The following is a 26,653-nucleotide window of genomic DNA, read 5'->3' as shown; positions in this document are numbered from 1 at the left end:
GGATTAGCACCTTGAGCTGTAGGTGTTTTAAAGGCTCTCTGAATTGCTTGCCTTTGCAAAGGGGCACGGGAAAGGAGGCAAGAAGGTCTAACTGGCTTACTTTGACTAGATTCAGAGGGTTTTTCCTGTTTTCTTTCTCTAGGATTTTTTTGTTCTCTTTATCAGTCTTGTGAGGTACACAGTGTTCCAGCCAGACATGTAGACCCAGTGGAACAGAAATGGAATTGTTGGTGAAAGGACTGCCACGAGTATGTGTCCAGATCCACTTCTTTCTACTCTAATAGCCATGTGTATCTATCTCGTGGCTTTGAAGGTCATTCCAGGCCATGCTTGAAATTCAGATGTGATTGCTGGAGATTTGGTGCCAAACTGTGTCTTGGCCAATGTATCCTCACTCACATGTTGCAAGGTCTTTAGCTCCCTGTAGAGTGACACTGTGGAAAGGCCAGCTAGAGATGCCTTTAGGAACTATGGGAAAGGGTGTATCCAGGAATAGTGGGATGTCTTCTAATGAGAGTGTTTTATACCTGCAGATTGCTTATAGGTAGTGTTCTATTTCATCTTACCTTAAGATGCTCATGAGTTTAAGGTCAGCAGTTTTCCTTAGCTGTGTGCTGCAGTTTAAGATCAGTGGTATAGAAAATAACCACCCAAGATTTAATGCAAAAATGAAGCCACTTAACCCTGTGCTTTATGAAGACCTTGCTGGATAATCTGAGCTACTGTTTATCCAACTGATTCCAAGTAGATACAGCTTACTCCCTCAAGGTAGGCTGTGTTTACTCCTTAACAGTAGTAATTATAGCTCTCAGATCAATATCACATGTTATGCAAGTGGCATGGTTGCCACCGAAGTACACTTTTAATTTATTCTATTTAATTTCATATATGTGGAATCTACAGCAAGTCCTTAAAAACTAGATTTTAGAATCTGTGCTTCAGTCTTTTGTGCCCTGGGGCCCTTAATACCTCTCAGTACATACCTCACAGTGAATTCCTGTGTGTCAGTTATGCTCCTCAGACAGCCTTTTTTTAGTGGTACCCTCACATAGGATTGACCATTTGGCAGCAGTTCACAGGTTTTCTTCGTGGTAGATCTTTTCCTTTGGAATGGCCAAGAGTCGATGTGCCAGGTGCCTTCACTTGCTAAATTGAGGAAGTGTGTAACACTGTTTTATTTATAGAGGGTATTTGGTGAACATTAAGTTGTTTTGACTGTGTCTTCAACTGTGTGTATTTTTGATTGTGTATAGGTTTAAACTTGTTATGGATGCTTATGATGATTCTGTCTTGGCATCCTTTGCTGTTAGTCACCTTGACTGTGAGGAGATAAGATGGGGTGTATAGTTTTAAAAAAAGAGTTGCCCAAACATATGGTAATAATTCAGTGAGTATGTACTGTATATACTGGCGTATAAGACTACTTTTGAACCCTGGGAAATCATCTGTAAAGTCTGGGGTCGTCTTATATGCCAGGTACCGAGTGGATGGTACTAAGCGGGTGGTACTCTATATTTTAACTGGAAAAGTGGGGGGTCGTCTTATACGCCCAGTCGTCTTATACGCCGGTATATACGGTAACACTCAACATAAAATATATTCAGTAAACTTTCTGTGGCAATGTCAGTGATCCCAGGAACATGCAGTGCTAGTGTGGGATTTTTTTTCTACATAATTTTTTCAGTGTTCAAGTATTGAAGCAGAAATTTTTTAAACAATGTCGCAAAAGTGCTACTTAAGGGCCAAAGAAAATGAGTGTTGCATATTGTCTTGACTTTCCTCAAGACTGGGCATTTGTTCAGTTAGATACCTATTTTAAAGTAGCAGCATGGAAACCTTACCACGTAGAAACAATTTTAGACAGAAATTATATTCTGCAATGGACAAAGCAAGTCTTACAGCCCAATCCAGAACCTGGAGTGGTGGGTCGCAGTGCCACCTTAGTACTGCCTTCTGCCTCCCAAAGGGCTTCTTGACAAAACAAAAAAAGCCCCCCCACTGCCAAGAAGCCCTCCATTGGGCTCTATGGGCTTACGCCACCCAAAGGTAGCCTTGGTTACGGCAGCCAAAGGCTGGGAGGAGGCTGACTAATGTCAGCTCCTTCCCCTGGCCTTCCCTCTCAGAATGTCTCTGGCTACACCAGCATAGCTTTTTGTGCTGGTGGGCCCAGGCAAGGGCATCAGCTTCTGGGCCGGGCCCCGTGGAGTTGCACGGCACCCACCTGGTGGAGTAATCCCCCCACCAGCGCATTTACCACTTGTCCTGGCAGGGTGCACCCATGCCGTTGCAAGGGTGCACCAGCTCTGGAAGAGGATTCATCCACCCACCCCCTTGATGGGGCTGCTCCATATTCATATTTTTTTCAGAAATTGCTTGATGTCTCGTGCTTCATTTTAATTTTGCCTACCTTTTTCATGTGACACATCTATTTTACAAAATTAGCATCAGATTAGGCTCATGGCTAAGATCCTCTGCCCAACCATTTAGTTAGCCTTTCTGGAAACCCCCTCTGCAGCTGCTAGTCTATGAGTATGAGGGTGGGATTCTTTTAATGTGATTGTTATTGTTGTCTTAATTGTTTTATTAATTTTTGATGTTCTTTTTAATTTTGGTTTTGTTTCTTAACTTTTCATAAGTCACCTAGAGACACTAGACTAAGGTGGGGTGTAATTATAAATAAATTAAATAAATACAGTCCTGACCTGCTACCCTTTAAAATACTCCTACTTGACCCACAACACAATTCTTGGAAGTTAGCTGTAATATATCTTAAGAGAGCTTATGTGCCGATAAGCATGCATAAGATTTCAGCCTTAGTGAACAAGTGTATGTAATTGTGGTTGTCTGCGAGATCTTAAATTTTAGCACCTTTTGTTTAAGAAATAAAGTAGTACCAAAATCCAGAATCTTGCTAAGGATATTGGAAGTTTTGTAACATTTGTTTCAGCTTGTAAGGAAACTTGTTAGAATATATAGCATTCAATGGAATATGTTTTATATTTGTGTGCTGGCTTTTTTTGTGTGAAATCCAACCGGTGAGTTCTTGCAGTTACAGACTATAATAGTCTTTGTCCATTTCTCCTTTAAGACGCTGTGTGGACAGTAATGACCGCACGTTTCCGATTGCCTGCTGGCAGAACCTACAATGTACGAGCATCTGAGCTGGCACGAGATAGACAGCATACAGAGGTGGTCTGCAATATTCTTCTCCTGGATAACACTGTACAAGCATTCAGAGTTAATGTAAGTACAACATTGTAAAAAATGTGCTCTCTTGCATGTGGTCAGATTAACATGCTTTTAATATTACGTATTTCAGATTAGCTAACGAACATCATGTTTTCCCTTCAGTTTAGATAACCACAGTTCATTTATAATAAATGGGTGGCTTTACAGGCAGCTAATCCTAAGATTGATTGTCTGCCCCTCCTGCTTGAAATCCACTTCTCAAAGATGGATTTTGTCCTGCAGTTTTCTCTCATGAGGTTCCTCAACCTTATACTTGCAATGAAAGTAACGTTTTCCAAAACGGAGATTGCTAAAATATGTAAATAAAAGCTTCAATGTGTGATTTATACTCCTGGAAGGAAAGTGTGAAGCAACATGGTGTATTGATAACTAAGGCCATTTCCCGATTTCTATGGACCAAGCCAAGACCTTAACGGTCCCAGTAGGGTAAAGACGGCGCATGCCTGTGCAGAGGTTGGCAAGTTGTCGCCATCACCTTACCATCCCTCCGGGACTTCGTGCATCGCCCAGGCCAGGGGATTACTTCCTGCCCTGCAGGGCAGGGGGCGTGTCCCCTGGCCTGGGCGACGCGCCGGAAGGTTGGAAGGATGGTAAGGCGTTCGGGAAAGGGGGGGAAATGGCGCCTTCCAGCCGCTGCCGTTCGCGAGGTTTGGAAACAGCGGCTTCGCGCCGCTCGGGGGTTGCGATGCAGTGGCTGCGGCCGTGCGAACCCCTCCGCAGGGACGCTGTTTTTAGTGTCCCTGAGACACTGTATTCCGCCCATACGGAAACAGCCTAATATTTACTCTTCAGTAGTATTTGGATCTTCTGTAGGTTTGTGACCAAGTGTGAACTGTGGCCTTGAATGTTAGGAGGCATTTGACAAGATACTGCCTGCAGTTTAATATTGAAATAATAATAATGTTAATCTGCCTTGCTGTATTGTTCCTCTCTAGGATATGTGGAAATTTTATGAATGCTTTGGGCACTAGTGATCGGTTGTATAGAATTAAGAATTAAAAGTGTATAAACTGGTTTTTACTTTCTGCAAAGGTCACAATGAAGAATTTGGCAGAGGGCATCAAAGATTAGTACTATGGTTGCCATATGTATTTGGGCTATTAACCCCTTGGTTCTATGAACTCAGTGCCCCTTATTTTACCCTTATCTATTAAAAGCATTATTCGGAACAGTGGTTTGCATGATGTACTAAGGAAGAAAATAACAATAAAATTCAGAACAGTAACAATTAATTACATATTTATTAATAATCCAGTTAAAACTTTTAGCTTAATTTAATCAGTAAAATTGATGAACTTGATCCGTTGATACCAGCTTTTCAAAGTCTGATAGTCATATAGCAAGTATCTTAGAAACCACATTTAGTAACTATTTCACTGTCCAGTAAATTCTTACTGTGATTGGTGGGCTTGATAAAGTGATGCCAATTTCCCAATGTCTGGCTTAAAGTCACTTATTAGGAGATTTAAACCACCACTTTTAGCAAACTGGAGTCGATTTCTTTAAATCCAATAAATTGTTGTACAGAATATTTTTGGTTGTTGAGCACTTCTCCAAAGACCAGGAAATTCCACTTACTAACATTCTTGCTTCTGCAACTGATGGAACACCATCAATGACTTTTTCCTATCGTTCCTTTCTTGAAAAAAGAAGTGTCCAATATCTTTACCATTCATTGTGTCATTCATTGTCAACTTCTGGTTGAAAAAAACCATCAGTGATCACTTGCAGAAGCCATTAAGCACTACCATTACTGCAGTGAATAAAATTGAAGCCTAAGCTCTCAATGATCGACTATACTTGGAACTCTGCCTTGAGACTGTTGAAGATTTTGAATGTTTGCTGCTTCATGCTTTGAGTTTTGTGACTGTTTTTATATGCTTCATGAATATATGTCTGAGCAATTTGGGGGTCTTATTTTAGCGGAAATTCCAGATTAGGCGAAAAGTCCATTTTCTGATACTGAGGAAGGTGGGTAGTATAGGAATAACTAATTGAGCTACAAAATGACAGTGAGCTGATGCCAAAATTTAAGAAATCATTTCAAGAATTGTGGTTACAGAAACAAATTTCTGATTGCTATCCTGCACTGTGGGCTGTGGTTAAGAAGATCCTTCTGAAAGATGTTTCCTTATCTATCAATTGTCAGCTAATCCCAGCTACTCCCTCCTTTCCTTCAAGTGATACATCATAAATTAGTAGCATAGACTACTACTGTCGTCTGGATCCACTGTTTTCTTCTTTCAAGTGAGAATTTTTCCTTTGCAAAAAGAGAATTGTTGGATCCAGACCTGTATATTTCTTCTGAAGAAAAATGTTGGTTTCTAAAATTTATTGTCATAAAGCTACATTTATAGTATTATCTAGTTATCTAGTTGAGACAGTATTGTAAATAACATTTTACAGTGACTACCCCTAGGAAGCATATTATAAGTCTGTATTGCCAGATATACACATATGGACATCTATTTAACATTGTATGTTTTAATTAATTTTTTCTCTGAATAAATTATTTCAGTTCAAAGGCTTTTGGACACTGGAACAAAAAATTGGAGATGTTTATTTAATCAGTAATATTAATGTAGCATAGTTTTGTTTATCAATGTATGATATGCTAATTTGAATATCAGTCAATTTAGGGGACTGGTAAATTTTCTACCATGTACCTACCTGGCAGTCCTGTGTGGGTCTCACTGAGATCATTCCATCTCCACTGCTACTGCTCAGTATTCTTTGGAGCAGTTCTTTATCTAAAGCTAACATTAATATACATGATGGTGGTTGTGTGGCAATATGATGCAAAATGATACCTGTTTATTGTTTTCACACATTAATGTGTGTAACAATTGTATAAGTAAATTGCACTTCTGTTAGTGTAGTGGTTAGAAGCCCTGGAATAGGAACTGGGAGAACCAGATTAGAATAATCACTCTGTCAAAGAAACTTTGTGGGTGATCTTGGGCCAGCCACTCACTCCATCTACTTAATTTTACCTCTTAGGGTTGTTATTGTAAGGATAATTTGGAGGTATGGAACTGGAACAATCAGAACAGCCATTTGACAGGGAAATAATCACTTGCATAAAGATGTATAAAATTTAAACATTAGATAATTCAGACTTCTGTTGGTCAGTGTCGGTAATAACTCTTTGTACTTTTCTAACAATAAATTAAGTGTTAAAACTTAAATTGATGAAACTAATATGTGTGAAATGAAACACATTTGATGAATATTGTTTAAGTATGTGCTGTGTTTAAAAACTTGAAACACAGTATTGTTTCAATATATGAAGCAAGTAATATATGCGAAAACATTTTGCAAAGTTGGCAGCATTCTTTTAGGGAACCTGGGAAATTGTCCATTGCTTTAAAAATGCAATAGAACTCTGATAAAAAGAATCTATTAAGCTAAACTTTGAGTACACTGTAGAATATACTGGAACAAATTTTGGATTAGATCCCATGGATCATTTCCACTTTCTTTGGCACAAGGATCATCTTTCATCAGCAGAAGACTCCTTGTGCTGGAGGAAAAATTATTTGCCTTATTTAATCAGATGCTACCCTCTGAATTCAGTTCATTTTGTCTCATTGATTATACTTGAGACATTTAAATGATTATTTTTTTCTTTTTGAATGTACTCTTCCCCCCCCCCCCCAAATAATATTAGAAAAGGTTTTAGAAAAGAGGAACCTATGTTGGGCTTGAGGTTTAATAAACAATGAAAAAATGTTATGGTTAAGATTGACAGCAGGGTATGGCCAGAAAGTCAATTAGTTATATGTAGTCCATGTTGTTTATGTGTAAGTAGAATAGGGTGGCTGGATCACCTTTGTTTTTCCCCTCCTATGTTAGTTTTGTTATAGTTGTAAAAAAAGCAATAAAATGATTTTTTTTAAAAAAAATGGAGTGCAATTAAAAAAATTAGATTCTAATATTGTGTTTTACAATGTGCTGATTAATTTGGATAATTAGCTGTGATACAGTAAGTACAATGTTAGTATTTCTGTATGGTAGATGTGTGTCTCCTAGAGCTCTATAAAATAGTGACTCAGAACATCAGTAGGCTTTGCCACCTCTGCACTGTTGTAATCAACAGGCTGTATTAATGGAGATTATACCCTACCAGAGGGAGTTGTGGAAAACAAATGTAGGAAGGTGTGTATGTCGGAGCTGTAGAATACAGAGGAAGGATGAGAAAGGGAAACTTATTGTGTAATCACTCTTTCATGTAAAATGGTTTTGATCTTAGACACTGTGCAGAGAAAGAAAGTTCTGCGTAACTTGGCTAGGAAGCCAGATCAGGCAAGCTAGTGTGAAAGGAGGCACAGTGTCTGGAGTGTGTGAAGAAGACAAAAAGGTGTAGTTAAGAAACAAACTTATGAAGTGTCAGAGGAAGAGATACTTTAAAGAGGCTGACTTGTTAGGCATTCTTGTGACTACAAGGCTGCATTGTAATACAGTAGAAGTGGACAAACTCTTTAAATTCTTGGACTGTACCAAGATGATCATCCAAACAAGGCAGGTTTAATTAGAATTTTTTAAAAAAGTTATTGCTGAAGAAATGGGTTAAAATCTTTTGGAAGAGTATGTTTCCTTCTGTTCCTATTAGAAACTGAAGTTTCCCTTTTCTCTTGGATGGTTTCAGCCATCTTGTGGGGTTTTCTCTCTCGACCAATAGGTAGGCAGGAAAAGATTCTTGGTCCCGCCCTGTCGTCTGTTGCCGCCAATTTGCTCCAGTATCTTTTCCTGCCTCGTAGGTAGTGCAGCAGCTTCGTCAGGCTCCGTGCTTAATCTTCCTAACTTTACCTCAGTGTGTGTTTTTGTCTTTATTGTGATTTCCCTTGTTTGTGATCCTTATCTCTTCCCCCACACCTCCCCTCCCCTCCCTTCCCTGGGACCAACGGTGTGATCGAGAACTGCGCGCCAAAATTCACCTCAGCAATGGCGATGGCACCATTTTCCCCGGAGAGGGAGTCCTTCTGCAGGTCGGCTGCAGAAAATACCAGGGCCTCCGCCCCAGCCCTCCGCTCGCCCCCACGTAGTGGCTGGGCTGAGTCGGAGGAGAGGGAGATCGCGGCGGATCGCAGGGGAAGACGCAGGAGCGCTTCTCGCTCTCCGCGCGGCCGCAACGGGCGCCGCGCTGCCTCAGCCGATCCTTGCTCCGGTCGCCGGGAGGCGCCAAGGGAGAACCGCGGCCGCAATAACAGGCCTCTGGAACAGGCCCCGGGCGCAAACGGAGGTCTGCAAGGCCCCACGCTGCCCCGCCCCGCCCTACCTGCACCGCCTCCGCAGCGGCAACGGAACCCTGAGCGCACCACGAACTCGTCGTTGGTCAGGCAAGAGTCTTCGCTCCCTCCGGTCCCAACTAGGGCGGGCGACATTCCGGCGGATTGGAGCCTCTTTTCCCCCCACCAGTTGGTGGAATTAATGCGCTCCTCCATTGGAGAGGAGGTTGATCACCGCCTCAGTTCCATTGGCCTTAGTGAAAGGCATCGCAGGGTTCAAGCCCGCTCTAGGTCACCCAGGCCAGGCAGGGAGGTGTCACGCTGGCGCCCCAGCATTTTGGACTCTGACATTAGTGATGTCAGTGAGGGTGAACTGGATCCAGATTCAGACCATTTCTCTGATCCAGACACCCAAGTTCCCCAAGTCACAGAACAAACACATCGCCTGTTCAAGTCAGAACAACTGGCAATCTTACTAGCAAAAACTATTTCAGCTTTGGATCTTCATGATTCAGCAGAAGCTGAAGACCCCAATGCTACCAAGCCCTCTAAGCCGATCAAGGGCGTCCCTAAACGGCTTACTGCCATCTTCGCTGAAGAGGAAAGTGTGCAGTTTTTTCCACTTCCCGAGTCATTCGAAAGAAAATTTAAAAAAGAATGGATCAGCCCAGTGGCAAATAGGGGGTTCCCTCAAATTTTCAAAAAAAAAATTATATCTGGCCCCAGAGCACCTCCACAACTTAATTAGGACCCCTATCGTAGACGGCCCAGTTTCTGCCCTGCACTCCGGGGGTTTGGTCTGTCAAGACGGGGAAGGCAACTTAAAGGATGCCATGGATAGAAAGGCCGACGCCAGCATGCGCAGAGTGCACGAAGGGGCGACCATGGCGGCTAGAATACTGGCTCCTGCAGCCACAGTCTCCAGGGCCACCATCGTGTGGCTACAACGTCTTTTGTCCATCATTCCTCCCCAGGATCAGGGCATCAGGGAGGGGGTGGAGAGAGTGATGATGGCTGTCTCCTTCTTAGCAGATGCCTCCTTAGATGCTTTTTTAACAACATCGCGCATCATGGCTTCTGCATCCGTAGCTCGGCGGTTGCTGTGGTTAAAACTGTGGCAAGCAGACAATCTGTCAAAAACGGTAGTGGCCAGCTACGATTTCCAAGGGGGAATTCTATTCGGAACACAGCTAGACAAAATATTAGTGGAAACAAAAGACAACAAAAAGACCATGCCTAGGTCAGTTACATCTGACAAACCTAGGTTCACACCTAGGCCTTCCTTTCGCTCCTTTCGGTCCGCATATCACCCTCAGAGGGACAACAAAAAGACCGGCTGTCAGGGACACAATTCCTTTCGTAGACAACAGGACTTTAAAGGTCAGGGCAAGTCGGGAAAACCCTTCAGATCTGAACCCAATCCCAACAACAAGGCCTGACTCTTTAGCTATCCCGGTCGGCGGGCAGCTACGTCACTTCCAGCACCTGTGGGTGCTCCCCCATGCCTACCGCTGGATTCAGGAGATAGTTTCTTCAGGCTACTCCTTAGAGTTCCTTTTCTGGCCCAAAGACAAATTCATTCCCTCTCCCATAGGATCCCAACCAGAGAAGAGGGACAGGTTGAATGCTGCCATCGTGCACCTACTGTCCATCCAGGCGATAGAACCGGTGCCAATGAACCAACGCGGCCAGGGAATTTATTCCCACTTCTTTACGGTCCCCAAAAAGAACGGGGACACCAGAGCCATTCTCAACCTTCGGCACCTCAACAGGCACCTGCGGAAATTCCGCTTCAGGATGGAATCTCTCAGGTCCACGGTGGCAGCAATTCAACAGGACGACTATCTCACGTCCTTAGATCTGAAGGAAGCGTACCTGCACATCCCAATCAATCAAGCGCACTTTCGCTTCCTCAGATTTGCTCTGGGAGACCGTCATTTCCAGTATGTCGCTCTCCCGTTCGGGTTAGCCACAGCTCCCAGAGTTTTTACCAAAGTTTTGGTAGCCCCGATAGCCCTCCTACGCAGCAAGGGCATTCATATATACCCTTACCTGGACGACCTGCTTATCAGGTCCAGGTCTCGAACCCAGGCCCTCAGGGATGTCACGATTGTCCAGAGGACACTTTCGGAACACGGGTTCCTGGTAAATTTGCAGAAGAGCTCAACACTCCCCTCTCAACAGATGGAACACCTGGGGGCTCTAATCAACACTACGTCCTGCACCCTGTTTGTGCCTCACAACAAGGTTACAAAAATCCAGGAGGCCTGTCGCAAGGTCATAGCAGAGAGGGCCAGCTCCCTGATGCAGCTAGCGAGTTTGTTGGGTCTACTCTTGTCCACTATAGACTTAATCCAATGGGCAAGGGCCCACGCGCGGCCGCTGCAAGCCTTTCTGAGACCCTTTGCCATTCAGATCATTCACAGAAAACATCGCTCCCTGTCCTTGCCACCCGCGGTGCGGCACAGTCTCCTATGGTGGACTGTCAAGTCCAATCTCACCAAAGGGAAGGTATTTGCGCCCCAGAACGTGCTTCACATATTCTCAGACGCCAGCCTGTCGGGATGGGGAGCCAAACTGAATCAACACCTGGCTCAGGGGACCTGGTCAGCAGCTCAGTCCCAGCTACCCATCAATGTGCTGGAAGTCAAAGCAATCTTTTTAGCGTTAAAATCCTTCAGACGTCTACTCCTCCGCTGACACGTGGTCGTCCACACGGACAACATATCGGCCAAATGCTACCTGAACCATCAAGGGGGATTACGATCCCTACAGTTACACAAGGAAGCATTCCCAATCCTTTTGTGGGCCGAGACCAATCTTGCGTCGCTGAGAGCGGAGCATGTGAGAGGATGTCTGAATGTGGAGGCGGATTGGCTCAGCCGGACCAAGCTCTCCAATGCCGAATGGAAGCTGAAGCCGGAAGTATTTCAAGAGATTGTGGCCAAGTTCGGAGAACCGGTGATCGATCTCTTTGCCTCTCGCAACGCCAGCAGATGGATTAATTGCTTCATGACACGGTTCTTACCATCCCAGCGCGAGGGCTACCGACGGCTCCTGACAGCTCCCTGGCCAGGGGGTCTACTTTATGCCTTTCCACCTCTACCTCTATTACATCGGGCTGCTCCGGAGGGTGCAGACAGAGGGAGGGAGGTCATCTTGGTAGCGCCAGACTGGCCCAGGAGGTCCTGGTACTCAGTTCTACAACAACTTGCCATCGCCCAGCCGCTGTCAGCTGCCCATAACACCCGACTTGCTGTCTTAGGGGCCCCTGTTCCACCAAGATCCAGGATGGTTCAGGCTGACCGCCTGGCTCTTGAGCGGCGGAGATTGAGAAGGAAAGGCTACTCCACCGCCGTCATCGAGACCATCGTTGCGGCCAGGCGCAAGTCCACCATTGCGATCTATAACTCCTCCTGGAAGGCGTTCGCTAGATGGTGCAACAGGAAGGGCGTAGATCCAGAGTCGCCTTCAGTGGCTTCTGTCCTTAGCTTTTTACAGGAAGGCTTCGCAAACGGTCTGCGTAGTGCCACCCTTCGTAGGCAGCTGGCGGCATTGGCTACGGTCCTCCCACTGCTGGACGGTCTACCTGTAACCAGGCACCCAAATACTCTAAAATTCCTGAAGGGAGTTCTGCAGCTCTGGGCCAGTAGTTCATCGCTTCCCGTCCTGGAGGCTGCATGCAGTTCTGGATGCGCTCACTAAGTCCCTGTTCGAGCCAGTCCAGTCTATACACCTGCGATGGCATAGGATGAAGCTCCTCTTCTTGGTGGCCATAACATCGGCCAGGCGGGTGTCTGAGATCAGGGCCCTTTCAGTTAATCCGAATCTGTGTCTATTTTTTCCAGACAGGGTTGTCCTTAAACTTGACCCCTCCTTCAGACCCAAGGTCGCGTCACATTTCCATTTGACCCAGGAGGTGGTTCTGCCAAATTTTTGCCCCAGACCCTCCCATCCTAGGGAGAGGCTCTGGCACTGCTTGGACGTTAGACGTTCACTCAAGGCGTTTATTATACGCACTGAGCAGTTGAGAAAGTCAGAAACCTTATTTGTCAACGTAGCTCCACCTAGACTTGGGGAGCCTATGTCCTCAGCAGCTGTTAGTTCGAACATCAGAGCTTGCATCATTGAGGCGCATAAGGCCAATCAGCTTCCCATCCCTCTTGGGATTACTGCTCATTCTACGAGGAGCACAACCGCTACTGCGGCTCTGTATAAGCATGTTCCTCTGGAGCAGATCTGTAGGGCGGCCACTTGGGCCTCTGCTTCGTCTTTTGTAAGACATTACAGGTTGACCTCCCTGGATGCCCTGCAGGCGTCTTTCGGGAGAAGAGTCCTGGAGCACGTTGTCGGAGATTAACTGAACCCACCCTATTGGGTTACTGCTTGGGGAGTCCCCACAAGATGGCTGAAACCATCCAAGAGAACGACCCATTGGATACTCACCGTAAAGGGGTCTTCTCTTGGGTGGTGGAAGCCATCTTGGCCCTTCCTGTTCATTCCTTTCCGACATCGTGCTCCGGGCCAGAGTTGTTCTGTTAGTCATTGGAGCCTGCTCATGTTTACTGTTTCTTGTTTGTGTTATTGTTATTGTTTACTTGGTCCCTTCCCCATGTTGAACTTTAAGTGTCCGGCTTTGGACTATGTTCTGTTGTCGTGTGAAGCTACTCGGCTGGTCAGATACTGGGGCAAATTGGCGGCAACAGACGACAGGGCGGGACCAAGAATCTTTTCCTGCCTACCTATTGGTCGAGAGAGAAAACCCCACTAGATGGCTTCCACCACCCAAGAGAAGACCCCTTCACGGTGAGTATCCAATGGGTCGTTTTCATGACTGTGAATAGCTGAAAATGTAGGTAGGTAGGTAGGTAGGTAGGTAGGTAGGTAGGTTGTCTGTCTGTCTGTCTGTCTGTCTGTCTGTCTGTCTGTCTGTCTGTCTGTCTGTCTGTCTTTATTTATGGTCAATGACCAAATACAAAACTGTATATATATATGGCCTTTTAACCTCAGAATTATTAAGGGATGTAATAAATATGCTTCCTTTCAGATGCTGCGGTTATTAAAGTTTCAGTTAATTATTTTTACTCTTTGTTCTCAGAACCTCACACTTGAGTTGTCTTGCATTTTGTTAGGTCTTGGCTTCTTACTGTATTAGTTTACAGCTATTTATGCATGCAGCACTTGCCCTATGAATGTTTGTTTCGCAGTGGAATTTTCTTGCATTTTTCTGATTAGTCTCCAAAGTGTAGGGACAGCCAAACTGAGCCTCCATTTTGCCCTCCCCCCCTTCCTTGTTGTTTCTGAAACCTCTGTTTGGGGAGATTGCTTGCCTCCTTTTTAAAAACGGGTTTTATGTGGTCTGTCGCTCTTGTAATAGACCTACATGTCTAAAATAAAATAAGCAGCTCTGGAACTGCTGCTGTGTGGGTGGATGTGTGGAGAAGGCGGGGACGTCCAGGAAAACTTGAAGAAAGCTGGACACACACTTCTGTCCTTTGCTATCCTTGTAAAGAGAGATAAAAAGTTGTACTTTCACAAGTTTAAAAAGCTGCAGGGAGAGTCTGCAAAGAATCAAAAGCTAATGTATGTTACATGTGAAGGAGATCACAAGCATGTAAATGACCTACAACTTCCCCAGAAGGGCAAGGCAGATTGTGTTAAATTCTCTGCTTGAAAAAAAACAAAGATTTGGAGACAAAGATCTGGAAAATCTGCATTTGTTCTTATAAATATTCTCATTATATTTTGTAACAACATGCTCATTTTTGTTTGGTTTAATGTCAGTTTACAAAGTAGCCATTCTTCCTGAGTACAATTATAGATAGATTATATAGTCCAGGAGCTGGAATAGCCCTGTTTACATAGTATGGAGAAACTTTATTTTGATCTCAGAGAGAAGGAAACCACTGGCAATTATTAAACTTGAGGGTGAGTTGAAGTAGGAGCAAGTATTTCCTTTCCCCTTTCCCCCTCCTCCCCTCTCCCCGGGGTGGATGGGCCTTGAACAGCTGATTATATGCATGGTTGAAAGGAGTAAGGTTTTCTCAGAAAGTAGTGTTGGTACCCAATTTCTTTAGTCTCTTCTCATTTTATTGGCTTGGGAAGGGAAAAAAGTGACAAGGCAGTCTTCTTCAGTGATACTTTGAAATGCTGACTTCATTGTGACCCATTTTCATTCATGGACCCTTTTTCCTGCAGAAACATGATCAGGGGCAAGTCCTGTTGGACGTAGTTTTCAAGCATCTTGATCTGACCGAGAGAGACTATTTTGGTTTACAATTGGCTGATGATTCTACTGACAACCCGGTAAGTTGAATATTTCTTCCAAATAAATTGATTATTTATTACTCTTCTGTAGTTTGAGGTTAAGTTTTGCTGATCAGGTAGGCTACTTGATCCAGGTATTTTGTTTTTGTTTTGAGAGCATGGAGTTGATTGATGGGAAGCTGGAGAATAAAGTTGTTAGAGAAGCTGCATTCTGAACATTTAAAGATAATCCTTGATATCTGATGCTGTTTTTTCAGTTTTTACCTGTAAAATAGTCTGGGAAATACTTTTTCAAAAGTTGGAGCATGCTGACTTTTTTCTGGTAGTATATAACCCCCCCCCCCCCCAATCAGGAACTTTACAATAGAAGTACTACTAAGCAAAGTTTGTACCCTTTGGTAGTGCTTGTAACACATATTCACAGATAGATCATGTTAAAATAGAAGCAGTATTTCTCACTGAAGGTAGAAAAGTGAAGCTTGACATTCAAATGTAGATATAGTATATGTTTATGAGAGTGCGAGAAATAAAATAGGTTAGGTGACTTGTAATTTAGATTCTCTTAATTGTTAGACATATTATTGTGTTTTGGAATTCTTCATTATCATTATGTAAGATATATTCCTTTTTTCTCCAGTGTTACCATGTTGTTTGCATTGAAAACAGTTTCTTAGTAAGTTCACAATTTTTATAGCTCTGTTACCTGTGCAAGTATTGCTTATTGCAAAAGTAGAGAGAAAAAATGGAGAGAAAAATATGGTAATTCACAGTTTCTTCCCTTTTTCCTCCCTCTGGAGTTGAGTAACAATGATCAATTTGTGCAGGTACAAAAAGGTCTTCTTAGAGTTAATTCAATCTGCTATTAGCAGTGGATTAATAAAAAGGCAGTTACTGTGAAAAGCAAAATAAGCCGTAGCCGTAAATGTGTTAAAGTAAAAATATCTACAAACACAAGCAAATTGAGCAAAACTGTACAAGTTAAGACTGTTAGTTTCTTAAGCAGTCACATAATAAATAACTATTTGTCTTTCTACGTCAATTTAAGAAGATAAGTGATCGTTTTCTGTGCCCCATATTAGTACTTTGCATCAGAGGGTAAGATCTTCAGTTAGTTCTTTGTTCCAATTGTCTGTGTCCCTTTTGAGTCCGTTCATTGTTGATGACTTTCAGCCTGGTTTCCACAAATCAGCTTGCTAGCTTGAAAGGGAAAGCAAACTTTGGTCCTCTGGTAAGGGCCCTATATGTGGAACTGTCCTTCCGTATCTGAAGAGAGGAGTTCTCATGTTAAACAAGGTTTCAGAGCAAGCAAAAGCAGTGAAACAGACTTTCAATGATTTTGCCTGCTCTAAAGGCAAAGGAGTATCTTCAGATACTCTTCAGATACACACTTGGCAGTAGGGAGGAGTGAATGGCATCAGGATCTGTGACTGACTAGCCAGCTGAGGCAGAATTTGTGGGCTCCTTTTGGTGTTGGTATATCATTTGTTTCCAATGATGGCATTCTTAGTTACTATCAGATAGGAGCCCAAGCAGTGGTTGGATCCAAAAATTTTAATAACAGGGTCCGATGGTGGTGGCATTCAAACAGTGGCGCCGCTGCACACACGCACTTCCAGTCCCTATTGGGCAGGGAGGTTGCTTTAGTAACCCCTTCTCGGCACTCAGAAAAATTAGTAACCACTTCTAGAGAAGTGGTGAGAACTGGTTGGATCCCACCTCTGAGCCCAAGGCTTGTCTTGTCAGATTACAGTTTGGTACAATTTGAATGATCTTTAGGCTTCCAAGCACTCCCTCAGATTTTATCCTTTTTACGTTGTTGATGCCTTCCTAATTTTCTGCAAGTTGTAATTTCTCTATGCAGTCTGTCCCATATAGGCAGAGGTCCTTCTCTTTTCTGTCTGTCACCAATTCCTTATTTGCCCATTGGGAGAGAGGTAAAGAGCAGCTAGCTGGAATGAGGTCCCATGGACAGCTGAGGGAGGCAGATGAGAGGAGGAACAAGAGAGAGATACTGTTAACTGTCAGCTCAGATCAGATATGGTTCCTGACTAGAGGGTTCCTGTCTCGGTTTGCCTGGCACGCAGACTAAATCCGTGAATGTGTAGAAATAGGATTTGCTTCTCTAAAGCAGTAAATGGGAAACAAGCTGTCTCAGGAAACTATACAAATCTCCATCTGACTTTTGTAATAAAGCAGGCCTGTCATTAGTGAATGTTTTGGAAAAAGACTGTGACTGTCTCGGTGCTCAGTTTCATTTTGAGTAAATTCTAATTTTAAAAAGCATATTTAAGTATTCTAACAGGAGGAGGAATCATAGTATTTTCAGTATTCCCTAAAATTTCCCAATTTTTGTCCATCAGAAAAAAATAAGTCCTCAGTCTTTTTTATGTAGAATTTACTCAAAATGAAACTGGGCACCGAGACAGTCACAGTCTCTTCCCAAATAAGTAAATAAATGAAATCTTACCTTACAAAGCATTTCATTCACCCTAAAGGGGAAAATATTTCATAGTAGGTTTTAGTTCACGTGAAACAACAAAAATGCATCATTTGTAACTTAGCATGTAAAATTGTGCTATCTACTATATTTATGAGATTAAAAATATGCCTTAACTTTCTGCAAGCAACATATGTCATTAGTTGATTCTGTTCCAAATTTTAATGCAGATTTCTTGAATCCATGACGTAATTCTGCTAATACTCAACATGGTTCAGAAGGTGGGGAATTCTATCCATTTATCATGCTGTTCTTTGTCTCTTAATTCCCAAACAGAAGTTCATTATGTAGCCCACAACAATGCTTTGGTTAGTTCATTGCTGTAATCTAGCGGTTGTAATGGAGATTTCTTGCGACTTGTTTTATTGTTTCAGCTGTTTATAATAATTAAAGTGTTTGTCTTGAGATTACAGTAAATATTTAATCAGTTGAAAAGTGCTTAATGATGCACTATGGCAGGGGAAGGTATAAGCATAGTGTTGTACAGTACTGCAGGGGGTGAGTGACTTTATTAGATAGGATACTTTAAATCAGGGCTAATTAAAAATTATTGCTTTTCATCTAGATCTCTCCTAGTAGGGTGGATGAATTCTGCATTTTGCAAATATGTTGCCTTTTTTCCTTATTATGAATGAATGAATTGTTATGATTATTGTCAGCAACAGGCCATCAGATACAATAAACATAAAATATAAAACCTCGCACAAGTTAAACTGGGAACCGAGAATAAAGTACCACATCTAGAGCTGCAACACTGCTTACGCTTCCTGGTTCAGTGCAGCTCTAAGCTACTTCTACTGCCCTCTTCCTTCTTATTTTTACAGCTAAGAACATAAAACATTTCCTGTGATCTGTGGGAATATGTCAGCCATGAGAAACTGACTTCTTCGTCATCACTACTGTTCAGCTCCTTTAAGACCTTGTTAAGATATTTAGCCCTTATATCATTGTAGAAGGGGCATCTCAAAATGTAGTGTGGGAAGTCCTCGATCTGACCTAACGCGCATTTAACACAACCGTAGTTTTTTGGGGGGATTTTATTATATCTCCCCAAGATGAATTCAGTTGGAAAAATATTGAAATCTTAGGCTGGTGAAGGCCTTTCGGAGGTTAGCATCTGTACAACTTGTTAAATATTGAGTTACAATTTTATTTTTCTTCACTGTTGAATACCAAGGGGAGCATTTTGAATTTGCAGTGTTCTTTGTGTCTTGGACGGCATCTTTGTTAAGAAGCCATGAATTGATTTGTTTTGACCCTGAGAATTTTATAAACTATAAGGATGTTATTTCATACTGTTGTAAAATGGGGGTCAACAATTTTTCCCATTTATTTGACTTTACTTTAGCCTCATAACATAGGCTAGCTAAGTTGTCACTATCTAAACTTGCCATCCTTTTGTAGTATAGTAGCAACTTAACATGGATTCTTGTTGTAATAGCTGGAATACCAACTTCCAAACGTAACAAAGGCTTGAGGTAAGCCTAAGATTTTTCCTAAGAAATTTGCTTTGAATAATTTCAATTTGATCAATGGCCTTATCATACCAGCCCCATAATTCAACACCATATAGTAGCTATGCAAGAACCTCACTCTGAAAGATCTTTAATAGCGGGGCAAGCAATTGTCCACCTTTACAAAAGAAAAAATTCATTAACATACCCACAGTTCGATTTGCATTTGTTATTTTTTCCTTTATTTGCATTCGCCAATTCAAATTCGACTGGAAGATAATCCCTAGATGGCGATATAAGGTGCCTTGCTCTGTGGGCAATTCCTAATTTCTTTAGTTCTTGTGCCCAAGATTTACCATTTCCTTACTCCCTTGTATCTCGTTGGAGGGCCCTAGATAATCTCCATTCAATCTCAATATCATCCGATGACACTGGGTTATCTGCTATTAAGTATTTTCCTGTCCTATCCATTGTCATGGACTCATTTCCATCACTGTATTCTTCCTCCATGTTAACTTCCTGTGTGGAAAATTGTTCCTTGGCATAATTGCAGATAGTCTCTCTCACCTGCTCCTTGACTTCTTTCTTCTTGATCTCTATAAACTTGGGACCATCTGTATTACCCATTTCCTCCATTGGCAACTGGAGGCTGTTAATCTGGAGCATTATCACCTCTTAATCGTTTCCAACATTTAGACTGGGCTTCTGCTCTCCTCTGTAGGTTATCTAGAGATTGAGCAAGGACTTACAGATCAGCAGAGGGTCCACTGGAAATTACAGGAAATTCCTACAGGAAATTCCTAATTATTTTTAACATGACTCAAGCTGCTTAGCAAGCTGATCTAAGACCCCAGTGAGTAGCTTACATCCATGTGTAATCCAGTGTGTCTAACCTTTGCCCATGTTCCAGATAATAATTAAGGTGTTTATGCAAGAATATAAGAAGGGGAAGGGGAAAAGTATATGCAGGGGATGGAATATATGATGGAAACACCCCTCAACAAAGTGCAGAGAGCATAGCAATTACACCAGAGTCCATAGCAACTGTACCACAAGCATGGAGCAGTGTGTCATCAGTGCCAATGTGATGAACGTGTGAGACCTCAGTCCCAGAATAAAGCAAGCGGCAGGATTATAACCATAGACTTTACTGGAGATCAAGGCATAACGAGAGATAGACGATTTCTGAGACCACATGGCAAGAGATAGATCTTAAATTCCCACAACCTTGGGCCTGCCCCCGCCGACCAACGTGCCGCAGTTGCAACATAGAAACAAAGGAAACAATACAGTGATTCAATGACAAAACATCAATACAAAAGGCAGGAACCATCACACCTAGGAGAGCCGTGGCCCTTTCTGGTTATCAGTGTAATGCTAAGGAAGGGAGGGGGGAGTAGCCAAGCTGGCACCTAACCCAAGGCCGATAGCTCTCTGAATGGAGGGTTGGTCCCCTTCCCCTGGACACTGGTCAGACTTCATCCTGACATTCCACCTCCCCCCAAAAAAACCCCCTCATGGGCACGGGCGTTCAGGGTATGCTCTATGGAACACCCGTACTAAGTGTGGAGCCCGTACCAAGCATGGAGCACTAACATGTTCAGTGTCCACCCACTCGTTCATTCCCTCCGGGAAATGTGTCCAGGCTATCAAGTACAGTAGCCTCTTCCGGTAGATACAAGAGTCCAGGATGCTGTGCACCTCTTGGTGCAATTCCTGTCTTACCCATTCTGGCGGTGGGGCCTCCTCCCGTGGATGCCATCGGTCCAGGGGGCCGCTGCCTTCAGCAGGCTACTATGAAACACCGGGTGCACCCCCCGAAACCTTTTTGGTAGGTCCATTTCGGCCATTACTGAGTTAATCACTTTTATTACCTGGAACGGGCCCAAAAACTTCTGCCCCAATTTCCGGCACGCCTGAAGCCCCCTGAGGTTCTTCGTAGAGAGATACACCCAATCTCCTACAGCCAAAGAGAGGGGACGCCGTTTCTTATCGGCCTGTGCCTTATAATCACGTTTCGTCTTGTCTAGCTTACATTACAAGGTCAGAGTGTGCAAGAAAGTCCTAGTAACAAAAGCGAGTTCACACCCTAAGAATCTGAATGGTACTATACATTTATAAGTAACTGATATTTTTAAACATTTTTTAACATGGACCCATGAGTAGTATGTGATGCTGGTACATTCAATGGAAACATATATTTGACTCAGAAACTAGATAGCAATATGTTAATACATATGTTTACTCCTATTACTTCATAGGAATGTCATAAACAAAAAATTATTTCAATCAAAATTGGCAATCCTATTGCTTCATAGGAAATTTCCTCGGGGGGGAGTAGCCAAGCTGGCACCTAACCCAAGGCCGATAGCTCTCTGAATGGAGGGTAGGTCCCCCTCCCCCAGACACTGGTCAGGCTTCATCCTGACAGAACAAACTGAGACAGTCTACTGATACATGCTGGCATGGTCATGCCCCCTAATGTCAGTCTGCTTTTCCCCACACTAAAGTGGGAAATACAACTAATGCAGCACCATTCTCCTGGAGGCGTAAGCCATCTTGGAGTGGGTGGTTTCGAACCTCGGTCTCTGGGAGGCAGGAAGTTGTTTCTTTAATTTCCTGTCTGGTTGTTGCCCTCCCCTTCTGATCCAGTATTTTCCTGCCTCAGAACGGGAGAGCAAGGATCTTGAAGAGCTCCTGAGAGAGTCTCCGCAAGTTCTGAATTTTACCCTTCTGTCTGGTTTAATAATTGTCTTCCTTTCTGTGTGATCCTCTTTTCCCCCCTTCCCCTCCTCCCCCACACTGGGTTAGACTTAGGATAGGGAGAAGGGGTTTATTAACAGCACTCTCTTTTTGGCGCCAAAAACCCCAGCCACAAGATGGCGGCTCGCTCATTCTCCCCTCCCAGGGAGTCCTTCGCCAGGTCCACCGCAGAGGGGACCAGATCGGCAGGGAGAAACCCCCCTCCCCACTCGGGCAGCCGTTCGGCCGGCCGTGAGTTGGGCGACGGTGCCTGTCCCCAAAACCGGTCGGTTTCTGAGGGACGGGACGAAGGCATACAAGGCAGATCGGGTGGCCAAAAGAATGCGTGCAGAAGCGCAACGGCGGTAACCGGAGCTCCCACAGGCTCCGACGCGACCGGCACCCGATCCAACGGCTCCACGGCCCCTTCGCAGGGCGGGAGCAGAGACGAGGGGGGAGAAGAGGACGCAAGCGGCTTGGCTCTCCGACGCTCCGGCAGCCGCCGCCTTTCAGGAACGTCTATCACTGAGGGGGAAATGGCGCCAAGCGGATGCGCTGACACAGCGCACGCTACGGAAGGCAACTGCTCCGAGCCTTCCTGCGAAGGGGAGGGCAGTTCCCCCTGCACCTCAGCCAGACCCCACTCAGAGGAGTTGGGACCCGGGGGATGGAAAGATCTCTCCCCCTTGGATTTTGCCCAGCTTCTGACTAAATCGCTACAAACGGCCATGGGAGGAAGGAAACACAGACCACCAGTGCCATCTAGTGGCCGATCCAGGTCTCCATTGAGAAAGCAGTCTCGCCTCAGAGCCAGATCCATCTCACCAGTAGCTCTGCCCTCCAGTGGCCAACTTGAAAGTAGACAGCCACTCCTTTTTTCAGGAGATGAATCATTTAGTGAGGAGGAGATTATGGATTTCCAAGAGCACTTCTCAGACGAGGAAGCTGCTGGGACAGACGCACCAGAAAAGTCATTCAGACTATTTCAGGCAGAGGACTTGCCTCCACTACTAACCAAGGCCATCACAGCGCTTGAACTCCATGACGCAGAAGTCGCCCTGGAACCACCTGGAGCAGAGCCATCCACCAGCCAACCCATCAAGGGCAGACCCAAGGGAAGTAAGGACTACTTCCAGGTGGAGCAGGATCGCACCTCCTGCTTCCCAGTACCAGAGATGTTTGAATCACGAATACGCAAGGACTGGGCTAGTCCCCCAGCCAGCAAAGGACTCCCGGCCGTAGCCAAGAAACTCTACGTACTCCCTGAGTACTTCAACGACATACTCCAGGCCCCACTGGTCGACTCTACCATGGTGAACCGACAGTATGGAGGAGCGGTATCCAAGGAAGGAGAGGGATCACCACGAGATTCCTTGGATAAAAGATCAGACGCAGCCCTACGACGCGCGCATGAGTGGTTGGCCAATTCCATCAAAGCTACAATCCCTTCTTCTATTATGGCGAGAGCCTCCATCGTCTGGATCAAGCGTCTCATCGACATGTTATTGCCTGAGTAGATAGGCATCAAGGAGGGTTGGAACGCGCGCTAAAAGCCAACGCCTTCATAGCTGACGCCACCTTTGACTCCATGTCCTTCTCCTCCAAAGCCACAGCAGCCATGGTAGTGGCCAGACGTAACGCCTGGCTCAGACCCTGGGTGGTGGACCCGCACTCCAAGGTCGTGGTGTCCGGGTTTGATTTCCATGGGAAGATGTTGTTCGGCAAGGACTTAGACAAGATCCTAATAGAGGGCAAGGACAAGAGGAAGTCCCTACCCAAAACTGTCAAGGCCTCTTCACCACAACGTTCCATCAGAGCGCCCTTTCGCACACAGCGCACACTCCCCAGATTCAACAAGGACAACAGAAGACCTGCATGGGGAGAGAAACGTCAGTGGCAAAACAACCAATCCTTTCGGGGAAGGTCTTCCTTTCGACCATTCCACAGAGGAGGAAAGTTCCCCACTGCAGACAAGCCCCCCAGAAACTGACTATGCCACCCTTCCCATCGGGGGCCGCCTGCACCACTTCCACCACGCGTGGTCAGGCGAACACGCAGACAAATGGACACAGGAGGTGGTGTCCCAGGGATACTCTATCGAATTCGAGCACTTCCCCAAGAACAGGTTCCTCATATCTCCCTTATCCAAGCAACCGGTAAAGGCACACAAAACCATAGAAGCCATTCATCACCTCATAAGCATAAGAGCAATAGAGCCGGTTCCGGACAGCGAGAAGAAGCTGGGAGTTTACTCCCACTTCTTCATAGTCCCCAAGAAGAACGAAGATTGGCGAGCCATCCTGAACCTACGACACATCAACTGACACATCAGACTACGCAAGTTCAGAATGGAAACCCTGAGGACCATTTCAGAAGCGCTCAGACAACACGATCTCCTGTCATCCTTAGATCTCACAGAAGCGTACCTGCACATCATGATCCACCCAGCCCACCGGAAATTTCTCCGCTTCGCGGTCAAGGGTCTACACTTCCAGTACCGTGCCCTACCATTTGGTTTGGCCACAGCCCCCCGTGTCTTCTCGAAGGTTCTCCTCGCCCCGGTGATCCAACTCAGACAGCAGGGAATCCATCTACACCCTTACCTAGACGATATCCTAATCAGGTCCAAGTCCAGGGAACGGGCAGTTCAGGACCTGCAAACAGTCATATCAGTGCTGCAGAAGCATGGCTTCGTGATCAACATGCAGAAGAGCTCCTTAACACCGAGCAAGGAGATGGAACACCTGGGGGCCCTGATCTCCACCTCCATCATCTCTACCTGACCAAGGACAAGATCCTAAAGATCCAGAGAACGGTCACGGCAGTGCGTCGCAGCAGAACATGTCAACTACTCCAACTGACAAGCCTCCTGGGCCTTTTCGTCGCAACCTTCTATCTTCTCCAATGGGGAAGGATGCACGCATGACCGCTGCAGCAATTCCTCAGTCCATATCAAACATCCATCATACAGAAGAGGGACCGCACACTAGCCATTCCCAGCCACCTGAAGACAGACCTTCTGTGGTGGACGAACAGACAACACCTGACACAGGGAAAGGCTTATCTAACACCAAACAGAACTCAAATCTTTACAGACGCAAGCCTAACCGGGTGGGGCGCCACCCTGGAGGAAAAGTTCGTTCAGGGTACCTGGTCCCAACAAGAAGCACAGCTGCCGATAAATCTATTGGAGATCCGGGCGGTGCACCTAGCACTTCGGCACTTCCAGCAGGACATTCTTCAGAAGCACATACCAATAAGGACCGACAACATTGCCACAAAGGCATACTTAAACCATCAAGGGGGAACCAGGTCCTCCAAACTACACAAAGAAGCCATCAGCATTCTGCTCTGGGCAGAGGAGAATCTACTATCAATCCAGGCGGAGCACATCCAGGGGAAGCTGAATATAGGAGCGGATTGGCTCAGCAGGCAGCAAGTGCAAGACGCAGAATGGATGCTGAACAGGTCAACCTTCCAACTGGTGACCAGGAGACTCGGCCAGCCAATCCTGGATCTGTTTGCTACAGTGGAGAACAACCAGGTGACAGACTTCATATCTCGATTCCGGACCAGGAACGCATTCGACACAGACGCCCTGACAGCTCCATGGCCCCAAGGACTACTTTACGCTTTTCCTCCGATACCAGTAATCCCGAAGTTCCTGCGGAAGATCATGGCTACCCAGGCAGAGGTGATACTGATCGCTCCCTTCTGGCCCAGACGTCCCTGGTTCTCAGTGATTCAGGAACTGGCCATCCTTCCGCCCCTTCATCTGCCACACAGACGGGACCTTCTCCACCAGGGTCCAATTCTGCATCCGCGGCCGAATGGTTCCGCTTGACCGCGTGGCGGTTGAGAGGGAATCCTTAAGGAACAAAGGATACTCGGATCAGGTCACCAACACCCTCTTGGCTTCAAGGAGACCAGCTACAACTCGCATCTATAACGCCACCTGGAAAACCTTTGTTACCTGGTCCAGACCCAAGGGCCTAGATCCCACAGCCCCCTTGATAGCATCCGTATTAGAATTCTTGCAGCACGGATATGAGAAGGGCCTGAAGAGTGCCACTCTCAGACGGCAAGTGGCAGCTCTGTCCACAGTCTGGCCCACCTTCCAAGGTATCCCGGCATCCCGACATCCAGATGTGGTGCGCTTCATCCGTGGAGTGCGGCAAACTCAACCAGTGACCGTGCACAGATTTCCGTCCTGGCGTCTACACACAGTTCTATCCGCGTTGTCTAAAAACCCCTTTGAGCCGGTCCAGACTATACATCTCAAATGGCTACGTATGAAGGCCTTATTCTTGGTCGCCATCACATCGGCCAGAAGAGTTTCTGAGCTCAGGGCGCTGTCGGTCAACCCGAACTTGTGTGTCTTCCACCCCGACCGGGTCACTCTCAGAATGGACCCTACATTCAGAGCAAAGGCCAACTCGGCCTTCCACAATTCACAAGAGATTGTCATTCCTAGTTTCCATCCTAAACCTTCGTGTCCGACCGAGAAGTTATGGCACAACCTGGATGCCAGAAGAGCACTGAAAGCCTTCATTATCAGAACCGAAAGTATACGTAAGACTGACTTCATCTTCATAAACGTGTCAACTCCCAACGTAGGTACACGGATGTCTGTAGGTTCCATTAGTTCTACACTTAAGGCCTGCATCATTGAGGCACACAAGGCAACCAACATCCCGGTTCCCCCCGGCATCACGGCACACTCACTTAGAAGCGCAGCCACAAACGCAGCGTTTAGAAAGAACGTTTCAATTGAGAGTATCTGCAGGGCAGCCACATGGTCCACACCATCCACATTTGTTAAACACTATAGACTGAGTTCGTGGATGGCGGCCGAAACGGCATTTGGTAGGCGGGTACTGGAACACATCCTGGAGGACAATGCCTGACCCTCCCGTTTTGGGGGACACTGCTCTAGGAGGCCCCACTCCAAGATGGCTTACGCCTCCAGGAGAACGGACCATTGGATACTCACCGGGAAGGGTCCTTCTCCTGGGGGTAGTAAGCCATCTTGGCCCTCCCGAGGCATTTCTTACGGATGTGTTCCTCTACCACACACACACAGCAGTCACAACCAGTACTACCACCAAGATAGGCTGTGGAGCCTGAGTAGCAAAGCGGGAAGTTTCCTGCATTCCCTCCTGTTGCGTATTCCTTCCTTACCTGTTTGACAGTTCCATGTTTGTTTGTTGAGTTCA

At 45.3% G+C, this 26,653-nt stretch overlaps 1 protein-coding gene across 1 annotated transcript in view; it reads left to right on the top strand.

Annotated features, from left to right (window-relative positions):
* PTPN4 (protein tyrosine phosphatase non-receptor type 4) overlaps positions 1-26,653 on the top strand; it is a 150,197-nt gene that overhangs the window by 38,443 nt on the left and 85,101 nt on the right. The window contains exons 2-3 of the mRNA XM_048484509.1: positions 3,089-3,243; positions 14,676-14,783. Coding sequence (XP_048340466.1) covers positions 3,106-3,243; positions 14,676-14,783 — 246 coding nt within the window. The 5' untranslated portion in view covers positions 3,089-3,105. The remainder of the gene's footprint in view (positions 1-3,088; positions 3,244-14,675; positions 14,784-26,653) is intronic.

The sequence above is a fragment of the Sphaerodactylus townsendi genome, linkage group LG02 (genome assembly GCF_021028975.2).
Source record: "Sphaerodactylus townsendi isolate TG3544 linkage group LG02, MPM_Stown_v2.3, whole genome shotgun sequence".
NCBI lineage: Eukaryota > Metazoa > Chordata > Lepidosauria > Squamata > Sphaerodactylidae > Sphaerodactylus > Sphaerodactylus townsendi.
The sequence above is the reverse complement of the archived record's forward strand: the minus strand, read 5'-3'. Positions and strand labels throughout refer to the sequence as shown.